This window comes from Periplaneta americana, chromosome 2, assembly GCF_040183065.1.
Source record: "Periplaneta americana isolate PAMFEO1 chromosome 2, P.americana_PAMFEO1_priV1, whole genome shotgun sequence".
NCBI lineage: Eukaryota > Metazoa > Arthropoda > Insecta > Blattodea > Blattidae > Periplaneta > Periplaneta americana.
In genome coordinates, this window is record NC_091118.1 from 190,217,186 (window position 1) to 190,240,758 (window position 23,573).

The 23,573-nt window shown below is 36.1% G+C and overlaps 1 protein-coding gene across 1 annotated transcript in view; it reads left to right on the top strand.

The window, feature by feature from the left end:
* The window catches only part of Oatp33Ea (Organic anion transporting polypeptide 33Ea), a 111,571-nt gene that overhangs the window by 53,767 nt on the left and 34,231 nt on the right, over positions 1–23,573 (top strand). The window contains exons 3-4 of the mRNA XM_069819182.1: positions 12,479–12,712; positions 16,753–16,944. Of these exons, the coding sequence (XP_069675283.1) occupies positions 12,479–12,712; positions 16,753–16,944 (426 nt within the window). The remainder of the gene's footprint in view (positions 1–12,478; positions 12,713–16,752; positions 16,945–23,573) is intronic.

The following is a 23,573-nucleotide window of genomic DNA, read 5'->3' on the forward strand; positions in this document are numbered from 1 at the left end:
AACTGGTAACTGTTTATAAAATATGTAGGTATATTTTTAAATGTATTTAAAAGATGAGACCTAAAAACGATCATGTAAAATAATTTCTGTAAATCATAAAAAAGAGCGTATTTTAGTGTACATAGTGTAAAAGGGCTATCAGAATGATATTAACTACTTTAAAATGCCGATTGTAAAAAAACTGCTTTTCGTCTCTAGAATATAATCTTACTTCATATATTACTTTTGTAGAATATGATTTTCATTTTTAATATATAAATTTTCCTTCGTTATATTAATTATTCTTTTAGTCCAAATTATCCATTTAACACTAAATAATTTTAGTTATTTAATTCTTAGAATTACACATATCTGAACACATCTACATTTTGCTCTTACTATTATTACGTTCGTTATTATTATTATTATTATTATTATTATTATTATTATTATTATTATTATTATTATTATTATTATTATGTCATTATTATTATACCTATTATTATTATGCCTATTACTATTATTATCATTATTATTATTATTATTATTATTATTATTATTATTATTATTATTATTATTATTATATCATTGTTTTCTGTTTGCATTTATTTATAATAAAGCCTATGTGTTTTTATACTGGCTGCGTGGAATAGAAGGCCTAAGACTTTAACTGTACCATTAAAAATAAATCAGTTAAATAAATGAATAAATAATTTCTGCAGTGCCTGGGAAAAGTGACACAAGTCAGTTTCCACAAACCTTTTTTGATAATTTATTGACAACTTACGGAACATCTGCTCGCTTGGAAAAAAAATACATAAGTATTCCTCCCATTGCAATAATTCATACAGAAAAAATCAAATCGACATAAACCAGTGTAAGTTGTCAATAAATTATCAAAAATGGTTTGTGGAAACTGACTTATGTCACTTTTCCCTAGTACTGCAGATTTAAACTGTAGGAAAGGTCATCGTAGTATTATACTTTATGACTAGAATGCATTGCGAACAGTCTGGGAGTCTAGCTTTGAATCATGAATATTATGTCAACTACATCATAAACAAGACCCAAATGTTCCTTAATACAGTAGTACCACAGTCACGAAGCTTGAGTTGTGAGGGACTAGGAACAATAGACTGTGCCGGTACTGTTTCGCATTGTCTGTAATGAGGCGATATTAGCGATTCTAGTGATTAGCAACTATCTATGGATGCATATTTACTACGTATTGAGCTTCGTGACTGTATATATTAGACTGTGGTAGTACCTGTGTCGCGCGCGAAATATGACGCCACGTCAATGTAGTCTATGAACAACAAACCTTATCTCCGTACGCCCTGGGACAGAATACGGTTCTTAGTTCTTAGGTCTGCAGAGTAGACCTCCCTATGAAATTGTCTAAATATGAATGAAATATGACTTTTTATAAATACAAAATTGGACGAGAATACGAAAATCATAAAAGTGCCCTTGCGCTGCCCGGACTCGAAAAATAGCAGTACCCTGGCGTCGCCAGAGCCCGTCAGCCCTGAAATACACCCCTGCTACCGTACCTTTTACAGTTCGAAGTTGTTGACCGTGCTTCTGAACGCCTTCTCTAGTGTGTCACTAATTCAATATAGCCTACGGTTTTTCGTCATCGCAATGATTTATCGCAATTTGTACAGAGGCTTCTGTGACATAAGGGCGTTACGTCACAGTACAAACTTCGTCACAAGAATAGTAATCTTTCGTTCAGATATACCTCAGAATACCGCGTAAGTACTTGCAGTATAAACCAAGATTGCTTCACTTAAGGGGAGGCAGAGGTGAATATTTCAAAATCCACAAAATTTGTTTGAAATTGATCATGGATACTAAGTATACTTCTTTTTTTTTTCATGGAGTGCAGTTTCATAGAAAGGACTTTGCCGACAGACCTTCTACTGCCCCCTACTAATTGGTTGTCATAAATAAATGTCTTCCTTACTGTGACGGAAATCTTGTCTTCTCTTGTTAGTAACCAATCTCAACCCTCGTTCAGAAGAATAATTGACAGGTGCCCGTCAAATCCACATGGAGGCAGAGTTGCCGCATCTTTTTCGAATTCCAAGAATCCAGTCAGTTTCACTGCATAATTTCGAAGGTCACCAGGATTGTGGCAACTGTGCTATGTTGGGACGAGGGGACAAGATGGAATTGTCAGAGTTGTTTGTGTAGGAAGTCATAAATCTGTAAGTGGGTGTTCAAAGGAGCCACCGAACTGCACTCCTTGAAATAAAATAAGGTTATGTTATTAGTAATGGCCATACCAAGTTTCAACTTTCTAAGTACAATAGTTCTGTAAATATTAATAATTTTATAAAACTTTATATTGTTTGATATAAAATGCTCCATGCACCATATTGTAAGAAATTTTCAATATTTCTTTTTATTTATATGTTCAGAGAAGGTATATAAATAATGATAAGTATTAGTTTATTATGGGAATAATATAATAATACAGTTATCTTGGTTTTAATTTCATACTTTTAAAGGGCACAAAATAAAAAAAACTAACATCGGAATATGAAAATGTCCACACCTGTGGAGTAACGGTCAGCGCGTCTGGCCGCGAAACCAGGTGGCCCGGGTTCGATTCCCGGTCGGGGCAAGTTACCTGGTTGAGGTTTTTTCCGGGGTTTTCCCTCAACCCAAGATGAGCAAATGCTGGGTAACTTTCGGTGCTGGACCCTGGACTCATTTCACCGGCATTATCACCTTCATCTCATTCAGACGCTAAATAACCTAAGCTGTTGATAAAGCATCGTAAAATAACCTACTAAAATAAAAAATAAAAAAATATGAAAATAAAGATAATAAAAATGGAAAAAAAAAAAACAAATTTTCATTTTTTCTTCAGTTTTGTTCGAAAATTTCACCTCTGCCTCCCCTTAAAATTAATTTAAAAAACATGTTTTATTGAAGTTACAAGGATAAATATAGAAATACGTACATAAAAACGATGTTCAATGAACCAAAAAATAAACAATAAATAATGCATTAACAACATAAGTACTTACGCGGTATTCTGAAGTCGTTTCCAGGAGGTATTAATACATTTTGTAGTCTAATTCTGCTGTAGAGTCCTTTGAACAAATTACCTTGTAGGAAGTTTTATCGCTGCTTCTCTAGAGATCCTCGAGACGTTGAGAGACTTTGCTGAATAAACATGTAATGTAGATTGCCGATGTGCTACTCGCCGTCTCATTGGTTGTAAGCATTCTGCTTCCTCTATTCTTCCCCAATCAAGAGCACGATCCGACACTCACTAGACTATGCTTTTTTACCACGTGAAGTAACCAGCTCAGGTTTATAATCGTCACATAGATCAGAAGACCACGCAATACTATTTCCTTGCACCCGATGTTTCGTGAACAAGTATTCTTTGTAAATAACTTTTTCTTAATCAGATTTAGTCTTCCGTAATTCGTACAATTCAGGCAAAAATATGTCTTGTGATGCTGGTAAATACAAACCATGGAAATGTTTTGCTATAATAGACAACTAAAAACCATGGAAACGATACGAAAATGTACTAAATAATATAAAATCCAGTGACAAGTATGTACGTACGAAATATAAAGTACAATCTCTGATGAAACGAATGATCTTGACCCCTTATAAAATATGTAGGCCTATATACAGGAACATCATTTTATTTTTACTTCAATTTTTATTGTACCTGAGTTTTTTAATGTACTTCACTCCCACCCCTTCTACTAATGAAGTTCAACCGTCCTCCACACAGATCCAAGACCGCATAAATAGTCATAGTAACCTTACGGTTATAGTAAACAGTACGTTCCAAATATATGTTCGCGTTTTCCAGCAACGAAAGAGCTTTCAATATTGAATCATTTTTGCACAAATGCTGCCGTCCATTTGCCTACGTCGCATCCCGGTTCCCCCTACCTGCTTCTATTCGCTTCTCTATAAAGGCCAGCGGCTGGGCTGTCTTAGCTCTTTTCTGAGAACATTAATTTCTGTTAGGAATTGGACGTCTACGTAATATTATACCCATACAACTGTTTAAAATAACTTAAATAAAAGGGCCTCGTTAAGTAATTAACTATCACGTGATTTCCTCCCTTTCTACGACATAACCACTTGGACGGACAGTAGATAGCATGTCTGAGTAATTTTATCTTTTCGGATCGGGCAGAAGTGAAGATTGAATTTACAGTACGTAAGGTACTCTTTTATAGAGTAGGTACAGAATTATTTCAACATGAGTTACTAGTACGAAGGACGAAACTCGTAATTGGAATTACGTATAATATGCACATAGAACTGAAGCCTGTATCGAAATGAACGGCGACCATTTTCAAAAATGTGTTTAAATATCTACATTATGATTATTTTTCAATTTAACTTCATTCTCTATGGTGTACGCTAATGTGTTGTAGACAGTATAATATACATTGCATAATGAATACGTCCGCATGAACAGCTCAGTTCGTGAGTAAAAACACTCATTGTTAATACTGTACTGTATTTTCATTAAATAAAAACGTAATGAAAATTATCAAACCCAAAAGCGTGATATTTCCTAGTTTACGTAAATGGATGAACCACTTTTTTTCCCTCCTATACCTAGTAAAGTGATTTGTTTGTATTTTACGCCAGTATCATCGAACTCCAGTCGTGGAAGGGGGTAGAAAACGGTGTTTCCGATTCTCAAACGTTGATCCAAAGGTATAGCCAAGTTAATATTAGAAATGTTAGTAAAAATAAAATGATGTCCCTGTATAAAAAACATTCTTAGTAGTATTTCTGTGGCTATTGTTATTGGTTATTAAGTTATTATAAACTAATCCTAAAGTACGAACACTAATAAATTGTAGAAACACTTCGAATTATGTGCATTTAAATATGTTTATTCATTCCACCTATTATCGCAAAATGTTAATTTGTTTGTTCGGTTATTTAATGATCCTGTATCAATTACAAGATTACCTACTATCGATGGAATTTGCGGTAGAGAAATGGTAATTGGTGGCATAAGTCCGAGGATTCGCAATGGAACTACCTGATATTCGTCTTACGCTGGGGTAAACCTGAGAAAGAAATCCAACCAGGGAATCAGTCCAAGCGGGAATCGAACCCTTGTCCGACCGATTACAACCTCGGAACGTGAGTCCAGCTCTCTACCACCTATGGCTAAAAGATTTTCTTAATTTATTTTTATGAAAAAACATAACACAAACTTCGTGATTTAAGACGGCGCTTATTCCGTCGGATCCCGGCCAACTAGTCACTCATATCGAGTGCACCTCAGCACATGTGTGGACTTCGGTCCTGCGTTCATAGACATCTATGACGTAGTGCAGAGGGCGGCCACTAGAGGGAACCCAAGAGTTGGAGCTTAATCTGAGACGATTCTAACCGGCGTCGGAGTTGTATCCGGTGTGGCTTAGTGGATAAAGCATCAGCACGTAGAGCTGAAAACCCGGGTTCAAATCCCGGCGCCGGAGAGAATTTTTCTCCGTTCCATTACTCTTTCATCACAAACTAGTTCATTTGGCGTAGTGAAATGGAATGAACATATTACACATAGGCCTATCAACCCCGCTTTTCTCACATCAAGTAAAAAGGTAGCTTCTGAAAGCGGACACATCTGATGCAGATGAGAGTTGGCTAGTTAGCCAGCAGGCCAGTGTTGCCAGATGCGAGAAAAAAATAATTCAAAATTGAATGAGAAGTATGATTATAAAAAAGTCACTACTTTAATAGTACATTATGCAACGAGCCTATAATGATAGTAATTAAGAAGCGAGTATGGATGTTTATGAAACGAGCGCAAGCGAGTTTCATAATTTTCATACGAGCTTCTTTTTTTTTAAATGGGTTATTTTACGACGCTGTATTAACATCTAGGTTATTTAGCGTCTGAATGATATGAAGGTGATAATGCCGGTGAAATGAGTCCGGGGTCCAGCACCGAAAGTTACCCAGTATTTGCTCGTATTGGGTTGAGGGAAAACCCCGGAAAAAACCTCAACCAGGTAACTTGCCCCGACCGGGATTCGAACCCGGACCACCTGGTTTCGCAGCCAGACGCGCTGACCGTTACTCCACGGGTGTGGACACGAGCTTCTTAATTACCATTATAGGCGAGTTTCATACGACTTTTTATGCTCGACCATATTTCTAACTTGAAATTATTCATTTTATTTGTATCTAACTGACCTTGAGCAATACCTCGTAAATTGTGAGATGTGCGCAGACGCGAAAGTATTGATTTTTTCCGAGGAACAGATGTCCACCTTGACCCTGATAGCCTATAAGAACCTACAGAGTAAACTAAATATTAGCTTTGATATAACATTGAAATTAAATTAGACATTGAAAAACGAGATGACAAATTGAATTTATTTGAATATTATTTACAATTAACACTAATTATTATAGTAACAGAACATAACCTTCTGCGACAGTGTTGGATTTCCAGCCTCCGTGACTTTTCTCTAATTGTCTGTCGATTGCATATCCGAGAATAATCGATATAACGGTACAAAGCTGACTTGTCATTGGCTGAAGACCTGTACTTTAATGATTAGGTGTACTTTAATTACATGCATTAAAGGACTGCTACCAGGTGTATAATTACTACATTTCGGCATGGTCGAGCATAAAATGATTTATGAAATAGATATATGTGTTTAAAGCTGCATACCCAATCCAGTAGTCCCAATTTTGAATTGTGCGGACTGAAATTTCTTATTTTAGAGTTAACAACTCAATTTATGATTCTAGTTGTTCATTAAACTGTAAATAGAGGGTAAGTCTATTGAAGACACAGGCGCAAAAAGTTGACAGCTCTGTTTTTCAAAACGAAAAGAGATAAATTGAGAGAGAATGTAAAAATCAGAGAAAACCCTTGTATCCGACATTTTTTTCACTTCATTATGCTTTCCGGCGCTAAAATCCTTACAGCTTATGTTTAAATGAACAGTAATTCTCAGAACAAAGCCCAGAGAATGACTCCTATCCCGTATTCCACATAAATTATAATGTAGGCATCGTGTTGAAAGATTTTAAAACATGATTCCTACATATGAACATTTTGCTAAAATATTTAACATTTAGAAGAAAAAATGTAAAAGAATGAGCAGTTCAATACTAACTTTTTCATTAGAAATTTGCAAAATTGATTATGAATGTGTGCTAGCATTCTGGTAGAGATGCTAAAAGGAGAAGTTAGGTCCAGGTCAAGATTGAAGATTTCAGGAGAAGGAAGAAGGAGTAAACTGAAGAACAAATTAATGGGAAAGTTTTTAATGTGTTCTTTTATTGATTGAACCTGAAATGTAGTTGTAACTGATTGTTTCTTACGTACTAAGGGCCGATTGTATAAACCATTTAATCTTAGATCAGAGGTTAAACTGATCCTCGTAGCTGAACTTGGAATTTTGTGTTGTATAAAGTCTAATCTGAGATTAATTTGTCTCAAACTAAAGTCAACTTTGAAGAAATTTCTCCGATTAAGTTCGATGATCCAAGTTCAGTTATTTCTTTTCTGTTTGAAATATACGAGTGACAGATTGTGAAAATAAAATATCCATTATTATTATTATTATTATTATTATTATTATTATTATTATTAATAGATATGGTAGGTACATTTATATATTTTTTTTTTCAATTTTTTTGCCTTAATACACAAACAATCTTATATTTTATAAGGCTCTATCGTGTTCAGCAGTATCAAATAACTTAACCTATAATTATATTATGTTTATAACGATCATTAATTATTAATGTAAATTTTCAATTAACTGTATTACTAAACGAAAATTGTCGTTTTATAAAGCTTTATTATGTTTAGCAGTATCAAACACCATAACATGATAACAATTTGGAGAACAGTCAAACTTCTTCTTATTGTCCGCCATTATTTACATTGCACAAAACAAACCAGTGTCTCCAACAGAGTGTACAGAAAGTCGCCAAAAAATAGTTGTAAAGTCGCTAGATTTCTCATTATCAACAAAGAAAGATTAAATTTTGTCACTATGGGGTGCTAAAAAGGTCGCTAAATCCCTATTTAAGCAATATAAAAGTTAAAATAAATTGTTGTTGAAAAAGAGTTAAAGTCGCTAGATTGGCAACACTGAACAAACCTGTGCAACATGGTCCGCGCATCACATATTTCACCTGTTTATGCGATATTGCCAAATCCTTTTCACGTGAACTTAGATTGCATTTGAACCAAGGTAATTTGATCGCAGAAAAGTTTTATACAATAGAAGAAGTGTCTGAACTCGGTTCACTTTCCGATCTTCGATCAAAGTTGATCTTTAGTCAGGGAGTTTTATACAATTGAGCCTAAGTGTATTAACAGCTGATCGTAAAAATGTGTTTTGAAAAAATTGCAATTTATTTAGATGGCAATGTGTTGCACCACCCCAAATTGGGTATCCATATGAGATCATAGGCCTGGTCCTGAGCAGCAGAATACCGACTATTCTTGAAAAACTGGAAGAGCTTCTGACAAATCAGAAGATGTGGCAACACTGCAGCTGACAAGCAATGAGTATTTTGCCGACACAGTCTTCGTGATACGGACTGCATGAAACCTGTGCCCAGCTGCGCATTTGACGCGGATCATTAACCTTCTAATCAAATCTCACGGACAGATTGATAGCTCTAGAATGGCGAGCACTTAAAACGAACATAAACACGTTGTGTTATCTATTAAAGCCACAGGCCAGTCGATTGTAAGAAAGCTTTTGGTCCCTACCATCTGCTATTTTCAGGACGGCACTTTCCTTCAATTAAAAAAAAAAATATATGAGAGATAAAAGAATGGAGTAACATGGAAATACTGAGTGTATCTTCAAAATGCTTCAACCCTTTTACTGTAGTTTTCGCTTACACTGAAAAAACTTTTCCTGATATATTACAAGTATAGCCTACTTATACAGGGACATCATTTTATTCTTACTAACATTTTTAATACTAACCTGGCTATACCTTTGGATTAAAGGTTCAGAACCGTAAACACAGTTTGCTACCCCTTTCACGACTGGAGTTCGATGATACTGGCGTAATATACAAACAAATCACTTTACTAGGTGTAGGAGGGAAGGAAAGTAGTTCATCCATTTACGTAAACTAGAAAATATCGCGATTTTGAGTTTGATCATTTTCATTAGGTTTTTGTTTAATCAAAATAGATTACTATATTAATAATAAGTGTTTTACTCACGAATTGAGCTACAAATTCGGACTTATTTTTTTAGTAGGTTCTTTTACGACGCTTTATCAACATCTCAGGTTATTTAGCGTCTGAATGAGATTAAGATGATAATGCCGGTGAAATGAATCCGGGATCCAGCACCGAAAGTTACCCAGCATTTGCTCATATTGGGTTGAGGGAAACCCCCGGAAAAAACCTCAATCAGGTAACTTGCCCCGATCGGGAATCGAACCCGGGCCACCTGGTTTCGCGGCCAGACTCGGACGTATTCATTATGCAGTGCATATTATTATACTGTCTATAGCAAATTAGCGTACAATATCGATAATGAAGTTAAGTTGAAAAATAATCATAATATGGATATTTAAACACATTTTTGAAAATGGAGGCCGTTCATTTCGATACAGGCTTCAGTTCTTTTGTGCATATTATCGCACTATAGACTATTGTACGTAATTCCAATTACCAGTTTCGGCCTTCGTACTAGTAATTCATGTTGAAATAATTCTGTACCTACTCTATAAAAGAGTACCTTACGTACTGTAAATTCAGTCTTCACTTCTGCCCGATCCGAAAAGATAAAATTACTCAGACATACTATCTACTGTCCGTCCACGTGGTTATATATCAGGGTCGTAGAAAGGGGCGAAATCACATGACAGTTAATTACTTAACGAGGCCGTTTTATTTAAGTTATTTTAAACAGCTGTATAATATTACGTAAACGTCCAATTCCTAACAGAAATTAATGTTTCCATAAAAGAGCTAAGAGAGCCTAGCCACTAGCCTCTACAGAGAAGCGAGCAGAAGCGGGTGGGGGAAACCGGGATGCGACGTAAGCAAACGGATGACAGTACCTGTGCGAAAATATGATTCAATATTGAAAGCTCTTTCGTCACTGGAAAATGCGAATATATTTCTGGAACGTACTATATTCACTAACTCAGTACTGCTTACTGTGACCGCATACGTGGCCTTGGTTCTGTGTGGAGAACGGTTGGAAGTTTACTAGTAGAAGGGGTTGGAGTGAAGTACATTAAAAAACTCAGGTACAATTAAAATTGAGGTAAAAATAGAACGATGTCCCTGTATTTTAGCAATGACATTCTATACACGTTACCAATTATGTTGTCACGACAAAGCCTATTCCATGCGTTCTATCGACCTTAACGCGATGCCAAGGTGACGCGCCGTAGCTTGAAAACGACATATACTCGTAAATAGAAAAACAAAATCATCATAATCGTCATCTTCATTACTACCACGATCATAGATTAATTATTTAGTTTTGTTCCGATGTCATGATGTAAGTGTATTTTGAATCTGTTCCAACCATCTTTTCCTTGGCCTTCTTGGATAACTGTTTCCACAGACTTAAAATCAACTATCAGTTTATTACGTTCTTCAGTCTGTCCCGCCTTCATTCATTCCTGTATGTTATTTTGTCTATCAGTTTAAACATTTTAATTTCTTCCTAGTAGGCTATCTTTGCCCTTATTTCTTTTTCGTGATATGTACCGCACAAGTCCACATCTGTGGAGTAACGGTCAGCGCGTCTGGCCGTGAAACCAGGTGGCCCGGGTTCGAATCCCGGTCGGGGCAAGGTACCTGGTTGAGGTTTTTTCCGGGGTTTTCCCTCAACCCAATACGAGCAAATGCTGGGTAACTTTCGGTGCTGGACCCCGGACTCATTTCACTGGCATTATCACCTTCATATCATTCAGACGCTAAATAACCTCAGAAGTTGATACAGCGTCGTAAAATAACCAAAAAAAAATGTACCGCACAATACGCTCAACAACAAGGATGGGGTTGTTCGTCCAACATGACGGAGTCCCTACACATTTTAGCCGTCAGGTGACACATTATCTAAATCTCATATTCCTCGAACGATGGATCGGTCGCTGTGGTTACATGCATTGATCATCAATAGGCTTCGAGACTTCGGACCCGATAGAGCAGTTCAGTGGGAAATCCGCATAACGGCGTGCTGAGTATAGTGGTAAAGCGTACAGTGGGTGGGGGTACTGTAGAATGAATGCCATCAAATACGCAAAGGAAAACGCTATTGATTTGAAGGTTCTGACGAATAATTTGGTTTTCATACAAATACTATTTTCAAACTGTGTCTGAAACTATTACACGGTTAGAAAAGTCAGAGCAAGAGATGCCAGAAGCCCTAAAATTAGTTGAGGAAATGACACAGAGAATTAATGAGACACCAAGTACATCAGTTACTGAACGTGTAAAACAGAAGTGGAAATCAATTTTATGTAAAGATAACGGATATGGATCACTGTGTAATATAAACAGCAAATTAGTGGACATAGAGTCACCCGAGAATGAAGGACTGTCTCTTAGAGACTGCAATGATGTTAGGTTTTTTCGTCATGCGACGTAGAGCGCAGCTTTTCACAGTACCGTACAAATTGTGTTTGGCAGATAACCGAAAAAGATTTACGTTTGAGACACTGAAAACGTATCTTGTAGTACATTGCAATTCGGTACTGCAACTGCACTTCCTAAAGACGACCAATAGAATAAATGAAGAAATTAAAATTGCTACATGTTTATTTCCACCATTAACACTGTGTGTAATTAAACACAAATGCTTATAAAAGACAGGAGAATAAAAGCTTTTCAAATTCTTTTGACATTGTCATTGTGTAATGTATATTTACTTTCAGAATGTACATATGTGTGCGTTTCCCCATACTACCGTACTCTACTCTAAATAGCAACGTTGTTATCTCAATACATCTCCATCTTTCACTACCTGCAGCGAGTCAACAACCTATAGTACATGCACAGTAAACTTATTTTATCGGGTCCCAAGTCTCGAAGCCTGGTCATCAAGGTCCCCAGACCTTACTTTTGTCGATTTTTGTCTGTGGGGGTGTATTAAAGGCGAAATGTACAAAAAAAAAAAAAAAAAAGAGAGAGACAAGATGACCTCAGAAGGGCAACACTTACTGTCGTGAACAGAACGGAAAAGTGCACTGAACTGTTGAAATGTATTGATGCCATGTAAATAAGTAACAAATGTAATCATTGAGTCATTTGTCTTTCCTTTTTGCTATTTGTAACGCATAACATTCAAACAGCTGTATCTCCACACTCAATGAGAATTGGACACATGTTTATATGAACTGTTTTATCCAGAATAGTCCATATACCACTATTTACTATCCCTCCTGAATCATCCTGTATGATATGTGACTCATGTCAGTCCCTTAAGATGTAACTAGTGAGGAGTTTCCAAACATTGTGTTGCAGGCATTGTGATGAGTGGGAACGAGATCAGCCAGATCCTGCTATCGCTGACGCTGTCGTACTATGGAGGGCAAGGGAACAGGCCACTGTGGATCGCTTGGGGCGTCGCCTTCTCCGGACTATCCTGCTACATACTGGCCCTGCCCCACTTGGTGTACGGGCCCGGCAAGGACGCCCTGGCCCTCACCAGGGAGTACCTCGACATGACCGCCTACAACATGACGCCTGCTAGTAGAGGTCCGTGTTCAAATGCATTTATTACTATTACACATAATATGAATATAAGCTTTGTAAAAGGTATGGCAGAAACAATGATATGATGTAAACTTGATAACACACTTATAATTTACATGTAGCCAGCTCGTAACCTTCGAAAGTCGTACTGTAGCCAATACCTTACTATTTATTATACCGGACAGCTGTATACTAGCAGCATTGGCTGAGTGCGAAAAATCGCGGACCTGACATCAAGCGCAGAGGGATGGAATTACATTCACATATACAAATTTAATATTAGCATAGCGAGATTCGGACTATTGTTTAAAACGTGAGTTACTAATGCGGAATTATATATGAAACATTTAAGAAATGTTCAATAATATTTATTGTAAAATTATCATCTTATATCAAAGCTGCATATTATGAGAAATATTGCATACTTCATATTACTTTCCGTAATTAATTGTTAGGCCTACATATTTTTTCTTTGGTTTACCGAGACAAAATCAATCTGATATTAGGAATGAATTTACAGTAATGTTTTATATACGCATTGCTGACAACTGCAAAGATAAAATTGATAGTAATGTGATGCTTGTAATAATTAGTAAAGGCATGTGAACAACAATAAAACTTAATTTGATAAAACCTTAAAATCCAATACATTTTAACTTCTATTCATTTATTAGGTCTACATAAAAAAAACTAATTTGTATTTTTCTATCAACACAAAGACGAAGGAATTAGGCCTACTAAAGAATGTTGTTGACTTAAGTTTTATGAACTGTCGGAAATCCAAAGTACGATTTGGAACAATTTGTAATGCTGTAATTGTCACAATTATAAACAGCACATATACACCCTGACATTTTAACACTAGTACTAATTCATAAAACTATTAACAAATTAACTAGCCCAGCAACAATATACATTGCAGTTGATTACAGCTTGTTTCGCGAGTATCTCCATCCCGGCAGGTAGGTAGCAGCACCATCGTCGTTCGCACGTAAAACTGCTAGCTGTCCGGTATTATTATTGTAAGGTATTTGCTGTAGGTACTGTGAAAATAACTTAATGACAAAAAAAAAATAGCCTTCATTACAAAAACAAATACAGCCTTCAAAATTAGCTTAAACCTGCATTTGAATACTCTAAATGTCAGACTGTATTTCTATCGGAATACAAATTTAAGATAAATTTTCCCCTGCCATTATGCCTCTATTTCGACTGAATTCGCTGACTAATCATGAGCCTTCATTTTCCTTTTAACTTTTATGGTTTTCATTTAAGACCTTTGCTATACTAGTTATTTCACATTTCCATTGTTTCTTTTTTATTTCGATTTCTTCCTCATCCGCTTTCATTTCCTGGAGTATTTTAACGTTTATTAGCTCATTATCAGTTGCAAGCTATTGGCTTAGCACGCTAGCCCACATAGTTTCTATTTTATTTCCCGTTTTATCCTTTATTGGTACCTTAAGTTCTACAGAGCGGAATATGTCCGCGAAAAGAGAATTTCGTGGTATAGAAATACCAGGACCGATGAAATTTACTTGGGCAGGGCATATTGCGCCACACGGTCAGATAAAATGCAGCATATAAAAAAGGGTCCCTGTTTTGTGGGCATAGTTGCGCCCCATTCCCATCAGGTAGAGAAAAAGGCATGGCATAGTTGCGCCCCGTTCCCTTCAGGTAGAGAAAAAGGCATGGCATAGTTGCGCCCCGTTCCCTTCAGGTAGAGAAAAGGTCATGGCATAGTTGCGCCCCGATGAAACAGGTAGAGAAAAAGACACTACGGAAACTCGAGCCTCGTAATCAACCAACCTTATTGATTTCTTATTCGATTTATATTCATTATCGATACCGTTAAATGAACGCCATGAAGTTGGCAGTATTTTATTAACTGCTTTTCTACTGTTTAAGCAGTGATTATCGATAGCCTACCATTAAAATGAACACCATGAAGTTGACAGTACATTATTAACTGTTTTTCTACTGTTTATGCAATGATTATCAATAGCCTACCGTTAAAATGAACACCATGAAGTTGGCAGTACTTTATTAACTGACATATTCAAATGAGTGAGCCGTTGGAATATGGGGCCTTAGCAGTCTTGACATTTTATTAGTGATTTTCACACCGTCTGTGGCGTATAGTGAGGTTAATTTAAAATGAATGTTAAGTTTAGTGAAAAGGGTGAAGAGTTAATAAGTGATAATGGTTCTAAGTTTCAATTTTCGAAACCCTGTACCGTAGGGTTAAGATATCGATGTAGAAACAAAAAATGCAGTTCATTTATTGTGTGTGATCAATAAAAAAGTGTTATTTTAAATAGTAAAATTGATCATACGCTAGGCCTACCTGATTTCAATGCAGCTATCACTGTAAACATTTTTAAGTAATTTATTTATTTATTTTATGACAATCACTTTCGTGTGTACTATGCTCATCGGGGCGCAACTATGTCACGTCCATCCTGCTACCTGATTTCTTCGGGGCGCAACTATCCCATGTCCCATCTGCTACCTGATTTCTTCGGGGCGCAACTATGCCATGTCCCATCTGCTACCTGATTTCTTCGGGGCGCAATTATGCCATGCCTAGGCCTCCCAATTGACCGCGGGGTGCAACTATGCCATACCGATTCACTTGAAGTCCTATCTTCCAAGAACAGGTTTCTTCTACTTGCCGTATAACTACTCACGTGGCTCCCAGACTTACTTTCCTTGTTAAAGAAGTCATGCGAAGTATTTTAATTGTCCGGAAGAATGTAATTACAAAAACTTGCATATTATGTAGCAAAATATTAAATATTAACTAAGCATTACATCGTCGATCAGGAAATTTATGGTTTTGCGTTTCATGTAGTTGGTTTCAGACCACAGCCTATAATAACTACATTTGATAAGATTTCGCAACAAACAAAGAAACATAAACCTATAAATAAAGCAGGAAATGTTTACTGCAGCACAAATACAGTGATAAATCTTCCAGTAAATCTGTCATTCGTAGGTCAAGAACCATTAAATATGTATAAACAGCTCCCTGAGAAAATGCGTAAACACTTATTATAGTGAATAACGTCATTATCATCATCATGATCATCATCATCATCATCATCATTCAAATCATGGATTACAGGTGGTCTGTTGACCTGATAATCTTAAAGTAATTTATGTTCTTTGCGAGTAGAATACTGTTTTAAAATTGCAGAAGATGTCTCAAAAGTGACATACATTTTCAAATTTTCATTATCCGAAGAGGCCACAGAAACCGCAGGATCTGCATAATTGCAACAGACGATCGTGAAAATTGATTAAAATCGTGAGTTATGTTCTGCCATCTGTAAATCAGTGTTTAAACGTTGTGAATTGTGTATCGAGAAACAGGGCCTCCATTTTGAACAAAATCTGTAAAGGAATGTGTAGTCAAATGTAAATTGAATGTAATTAAATGTAAGGAAGTGTTTGGGGAAAGCGACTTTTAACCACCTTGTATTTCAACATTGGGCTATGAGCGGTTATAATTGAATCGCACTTTTTAGAAAGGAACTAAGTCAAAATTTGCCATTTTTATTTCTTCTGATGAAATGATTAATACTTCCAAGACGCAAAGATAAACAAAGGAAGGAACTTAAACAAACCTTTCCCTGTATCTCTGACATCGAGTTGATGTTTATATTACGGCACTGGTACACTGGTATTTATTCATGAAAGTAAGTTCTTTTGCTCTCCTGAAAAATAGAACATTTTGACTTAGTTCCTTTCTAAAAAGTGCGATTCAATTCTACAACACACACTCTTATCACGGTACGAAAAGCGTCTTACAATTCACTTTGTTTGAAAAGATAATTTTTTCTAAACTGTCTCCGAGATCATGTTGCCAATTTATCGCTAGCAGACAACATTTTACACGATGAATCCCAGTGTTTTGTTTCATTCTCTCTGTTTATATGTCAATCAGGTGCTCTATAACCCGCACTCTCACCCATATAACGACTTCCTAATTCGTCAGCTCAAAAACTAGAACCAGTACAATGACGGTATGATTTTTGCAGATGATACCCTGGCGGTGTGCTCCAGCGAGGACTACGAAAAGGAGTGTGGCGGCGAGGAGCTGTCCACCATGCCGCTTGTCCTCATCTTCCTGTCCCAGTTCGTTGTGGGAATAGGCTCCACTCTGTACTACGCTCTGGGACAGCCGTATCTGGATGACAACGTCAAGAAGACCAAGACACCCATGCTGCTAGGTACCGTTATCATCATTAGTACTGCTTGCTTGTACACAGACAAATACTGTTACACTACCGTCACGATCTCGTGTCGCAATGCATTAATAGTCAACAAACATGATTAGCTTTATTATATTTTAATTTGCACTTTCGTCATCCAATAATGGCCGTATTCTAATCTACTTCATAATAATCTTCATCATTATAATCTTGATTAACATCCTCAGGAGTGACGCCTATGATTGGCTAGTTCTATAAAATACTTGCAGACCTTGCAGAGGTTCTTCCCCGTATGCATCATCTCCAGATCTGATGATATTCTATGGCCTTCACCCGATCTGACAGCTCCAGATTTTTCTTATGGAGGTATTTGAAACAGGAGGTATTCTCACGTAGTACTGTGGCGGCTCGTGATAAAATATTGCGTGTGCTTACAATTTTGCGTTCCAAAACCCAAGAGAGCTTGAAATCATTGCTAAAATTAATAGGTTTAATATAAATGTCATTCTAACGTCTCACTATCGGAAAAAGACCACGTATAAATTCAGAATAATAATAATAATAATAATAATAATAATAATAATAATAATAATAATAATAATAATAATAATAATAATAATAATAATAATAATTTTCCCTTACAGTAATCTTTCTTTAAACCAGCAATGACCAAAGCGGGTGTCGTGATTACATAGTCACAGACATTCAAACGGGTACGAGGAGTTTCCTGTACATTGCTGTGTTTTTCATTCACGTACTGAAGGCAAGCAGTGGCGGTATCATCTCGCTCTACAAACTCTGTCTCTAAAAGCAGTAAGAGATGGTTTCGTAAAGAATGAGGAGAACTTTTTGTTGTTCTGTCGGACAAAATGTAATATATTTACTTTGCTCAACGGTTCAATTAGGAGTATATAGAAACATTAATTGCCACGTTTAATAATGTATTATTTATTATTATTATTATTATTATTATTATTATTATTATTATTACTGACCACTAAGTATGTGTTTCTATAATTCTTCTGTACGTTCCTTAATATTGATATTTTTAGATCCTTTCCCTAGAAGGATAAAATTATTAGGTTTTATCTCAATTTTAATCTTCTTAATCTTTAGATGAGAGTAACTATTTATTAGTTATTAATTTAATAATAATAATATTGTAGAAAAACTGATTCAATATTATGTGCCAACGAACTGTTAAACGCCAGGAATTGACATGGCTTCAATCATAGCCAGGAAGAGAAAGATGAGATAAATAAATGTAAGGAAGTCAGCTGCCTAATGCAGGGTTTGAAACATCTCGTGCTCTAAAGTCTTTTAATAGAACAGAATTTCTCAAAAGAGTAATGATTAAAATAGCTTAAATAACTTTTCCATAAGAAGTTTTTGATTTTGAAAAACTTCGAATTTCTCGACCAAGTATCGAGAGAAGAATTTAGAAAATTCCTGATTATATTGAAGAGGAAGGTTAAAAAAGAAGCAAGAAAAATCGTATATTATTCACTGGCTCTTGATGACAGCAGTGACATTACTGATACAGCAAAGCCTGAGATTTTTATCCGTGGGATTGATCAAGATGTTAGTACAGGAACCACCACTGGTTGTAGTTTTGCGCCAAATACCTTTCTTCCGTCTTCATACTTCATAGGCTGTCTGTCGCATATGATCACTGCAGCTTGAGTTTTGGTCACCGCTGCTTTAAACCTTGAGATATACAAAAAAAAAAAAAAAATGTCTTCACTAAGACTTACGAACGTGATCTTTTGCATAAAAAATTTCTTTGGGTAGACACGTTGGTTCTGAATAATGTGTTACGCAGATAAAGGGAACCGAAGCGCATTCACAACAATTTTAGATAACTCAGAGTGATGGACACATTTATGGACGTTGTGAAGGATGGCTCAAAGTCGACTTGTTTTTAATCTTCTCACCGCCTCATCTACAATCAACATCCCATATCGTCCGAAGTTACATAATGTAATGAGTGATTTGACTTTTTAAATGACCCAAGAGTAACGGGTGGCATGCATGCAGAGTCGTATGGAACAATGGCACGAGATACAATCTGCACGAGGCACTGACCTATGCACCTAAACATTATTATGCGTGGAGATTACCAGTTGTTGGTAGATAGCCAACATCGGCTCGCTGGATTCCAATTAATCAATTACGGGGTCGAAAACCCTTGTAAGGAGAGGGCAAACGCGGTCCAACTGAAAGCACGCGAATCGAGAAGCATTTCGGAGCGGAAGAAACTGACTGAAATGCGAACTGTGATACGTCATCTTCACATAATATGGTCAACCAAGATCTTCCTGGGCTCTACTAGCATGACAGGGTGAAGAACTTCACAGCAACATGCAAGATAGAATCCATTAGACAAGGATGTTGTTTACCACAGTTGAGTCACAGTCTACTATGTACAGTCGCGAAGCTTGAGGTGATTTTTTGCAAATCTCGCGACAAAGCGCTCCAAGCGGTTAGCAACTAGAAACAATAGAATGTCCACGGTCGACTTTGGATTTAGAGTGGACTGAGTCGTATTTCCATCGAGTGCTAGATCGTTGCGTATTTCGCATTGATGCTCGTGAAGAAAAATCCTAACATCTATTTCTTATTTTACTTCTACAGTAGATGCAAAAAGTGGTTAATAAACAGCAGGAAGGAAGATCTAATGACAAAGAATGAAGCATATCTTTATAATAATATAAAGGTTTGCTCTCTTCATTTCGAAAACACACAATTTATGAATGAAAATAAAAATTAATTAATCTGGAATGCAGTTCCAACTTTATTTGATGTTTCAAATAAACCTGTTCTGTTATTACCTGCAGCTGAGAAACAAAAGCTTTGCACTAATTCTACGTCTGTATCAGCTGATTCCTTGAATAATTGTACATTTTCAGACAACTTAGGCCTACTTTTTTTTTTTCAAAGGATATGTTTTTAATTATAGCTGTTAATTTTGTTGTTATTTTTATTTTTTACTTTACTAGAGACTAGAAAAAGTAAGTCTGTTACAATAAAATTTATTGATCACGTTTTATTTCCAATTCTGGTGTGATTATTATTGCTTAACCTCATCCCACTTTGTTAACTACGTAACCCTACACTACAAGTACCGGTACACGTTAGTTACTCCCATTAATTCATATTTCCATTATTATTATTGTTGTAAAGGGAAATGCAAATTAATATTTATTGGTTTCATAGTTCATTATCGCTATAATCTTGAATGAGTGAAGCGATTATAGTACATTACAGTTCGTTTTGCACAAACAAAAATAATATTAACCCATTTCTTGCAGGCATCTTCGAGTTTATGGTGGAATTTAATATACTTCATTAAAATAATAAATGAACTTTAACCATTTAATATTTCAATAATGGAAGGAAGGTGTTAATTTTTCCAAAAGAACACGACAACGAAAGTGTAACATATTTTGTGCGAGATTGTCTGTATTTGCTTGCTTTCCGCACAAAACCAATACGCGGTAAGTGTGAAATACCACATTCAGTATTCCCAACGTAACACACACAACAATTTCCCTCTTCTTACCGCTTAAGCGCCACATTCATTTTACTGCTTTAGGCTTTTAACATATTATTTTCAGAGACGTTTAACATAGTAATAATTATAAATTGGAAACTTACCACTGCAATTTCACCTAAATTGCACTGTTAATTATTGTTTTTAAATATTTGCAAAAATTAAGTAAACTCTACTACTCCACAAAAGTTATTGCATTCCTGATGCAAGTAACATTAAGGAAGCCGTGAAAAAATCAACACGATTCCAGATGCCGATGTTATTACTGCAATATGTTATATAAATAATATTGTTAAAATATTAAAATGAAAAATAAATCATTACATAACCTTACCGTTTGTTTTAAGTTCGCATTTATAGACTAGGGGGGGGGGGGAAAGACAGACGTATATCACGGCCTGCTGGAGTATAGTAAACACAGAAAACATTTTATAGCAACAATGTTGAAGATAGATATTTTGGTATTCCAAAGTTGCCGTCATTAAACAGAAACCAAGATGGAGACTTCATTGTAACTAATTAGAAATTCCTCTTTCAGGTATGTAATAAACGATCTTCGCACAAAATAATGTACGATACACGAGCGGTATGTTTGTTTTCATGTTCTCGGAAATTAAAAAAGCTCAACCACGTTTCGCTTTTTCAATCTTTTCCTCGAACATGAAAACGTCAACATACCGCTCTCGTAACGCATATTACTATTGTCATCTGCTAGGAGAGATCTGTGATGATGAGGCGATAGTAGCGATCCTAGTGGTGGGCAACTATCCTTGTTTGCATTTTTACTACATATTGAGCTTCGCGACTGTATATAGTAGACTGTGGTTGAGTTTTAATTTGAACTCTTTCATTCTGAGGCAACGATCTCTCTAAATGCCGTGTATGGACGGATTTTCCGGCCTTTCTTCATTTTCAAAGGAAGGAGTGTCGAGTCGTGAACAAAATAACATATGCGGTACTGTCTATATATTCAATCCGCATTTTGAACAGTTTCAGAGATCTTTTAGAAACCTATTTTATCTTATCCTAGTGACATAGTGCACTGTTATCAAACTGCTAGCAACTGTCAGAAATAGCTCATTACTTCATACGCGAAAAAATTTGCTGATTAGAAATAAACATTTTATTTATATTCGACCACAACTTAGCAACGAAGGAAGTTTTACATCCTGCTAGTGTTTTAAACAATTAATTATGGCTAACTAATTTATATATAAGCAGGACAATAATTAACATAATCACTAGGATGAGATAAAACGATGTATATTACAAGCGGGTGAAAGACGATTTTGTGTTCGTGAGAAATTATGACGCGTTCGTGTCATAAACATATCACTCACAAATAATGGTCAATTCTAGCCATTTATAAGATAAATAACTATTATTTCACGTGTTCCTTTACTGCTTTGCCCTCAGTGACAAAATCCACAAATTAAAAAAAAAAAAAAAAAAAAAAGAACTTGATTCCACAGGTTTCTCCCCAAAGTGACTTCAGACGCGTCATAAAATCAATATTATTCTAGAAGGCACATTATTATTATTATTATTATTATTATTATTATTATTATTATTATTATTTACTTACTTACTGGCTTTTAAGGAACCCGGCGGTTCATTGCCGCCCTCACCTAAGCCCACCATTGGTCCCTATCCTGAGCAAGATTAATCCATTCTCTATCATCATATCCCACCTCCCTCAAATCCATTTTAATATTATCTTCCCATCTACATCTCGGCCTTCCTTACTTACTTACTTACAAATGGCTTTTAAGGAACCCGAAGGTTCATTGCCGCCCTCACCTAAGCCCGCCATCGGTCCCTATCCTGTGCAAGATTAAGCCAGTCTCTATCATCATACCCCACCTCCCTCAAATCCATTTTAATATTATCCTCCCATCTACGTCTCGGCCTCCCTAAAGGTCTTTTTCCCTCCGGTCTCCCAACTAACACTCTATATGCATTTCTGGATTCGCCCATACGTGCTACATGCCCTGCCCATCTCAAACGTCTGGATTTCAAGTTCCTAATAATGTCAGGTGAAGAATACAATGCGTGGAGTTCTGTGTTGTGTAACTTTCTCCATTCTCCTGTAACTTCATCCCGCTTAGCCCCAAATATTTTCCTAAGCACCTTATTCTCAAACACCCTTAACCTATGTGCCTCCCTAAAAGTATTTTTTCCCTCTGGCCTCCCAACTAACACTCTATATGAATTTCTGGATTCGCCCATACATGCTACATGCCCTGCCCATCTCAAACGTCTGGATTTAATGTTCCTAATTATGTCAGGTGAAGAATACAATGCGTGCAGTTCTGTGTTGTGTAACTTTCTCCATTCTCCTGTAACGTCATCCCTCTTAGCCCCAAATATTTTCCTGAGCACCTTATTCTCAAACACCCTTAAGCTATGTTCCTCTCTCAAAGTGAAAGTCCAAGTTTCACAACCATATAGAACAACCAGTAATAGAACTGTTTTATAAATTCTAACTTTCAGATTTGTTGGCAGCAGACTAGATGATAAAAGCTTCTCAACCGAATAATAACAGGCATTTCCCATATTTATTCTGTGTTTAATTTCCTCCCGAGTATCATTTATATTTGTTACTGCTGCTCCAAGATATTTGAACTTCTCCACCTCTTCGAAAGATAAATTTCCCATTTTTATATTTCCATTTCGTACAATATTCTCGTCACGAGACATAATCATATTATTATTATTATTATTATTATTATTATTATTATTATTATTATTATTATTCGCTTATTTTTGTTTCACTTTTTCACCATGACAATATTATAATGTTGTCACTACCGAGAGCTTTAAGACTTAAAATACTGGATGAGCGAATTGAAGGCAGCAACTTTAGCTATTGGCGTTTGCTATCTAACTGTTTAAGAAGACAGCGCAGTATTGGTGATTCGACAAACCACAATTTATTCGTATATAAATATAAGCGTTAAAACGTTGTCTATTTATCTAGGTTAAGAAATGAGATCCTGAAATTGTCTGCCTTCTTGTTGCAATTTATCAGCGATCCTCTCGACCTCACCCTGTAACTTTTATCTTTGGGCAACTTCAAAATATAAAATGCATA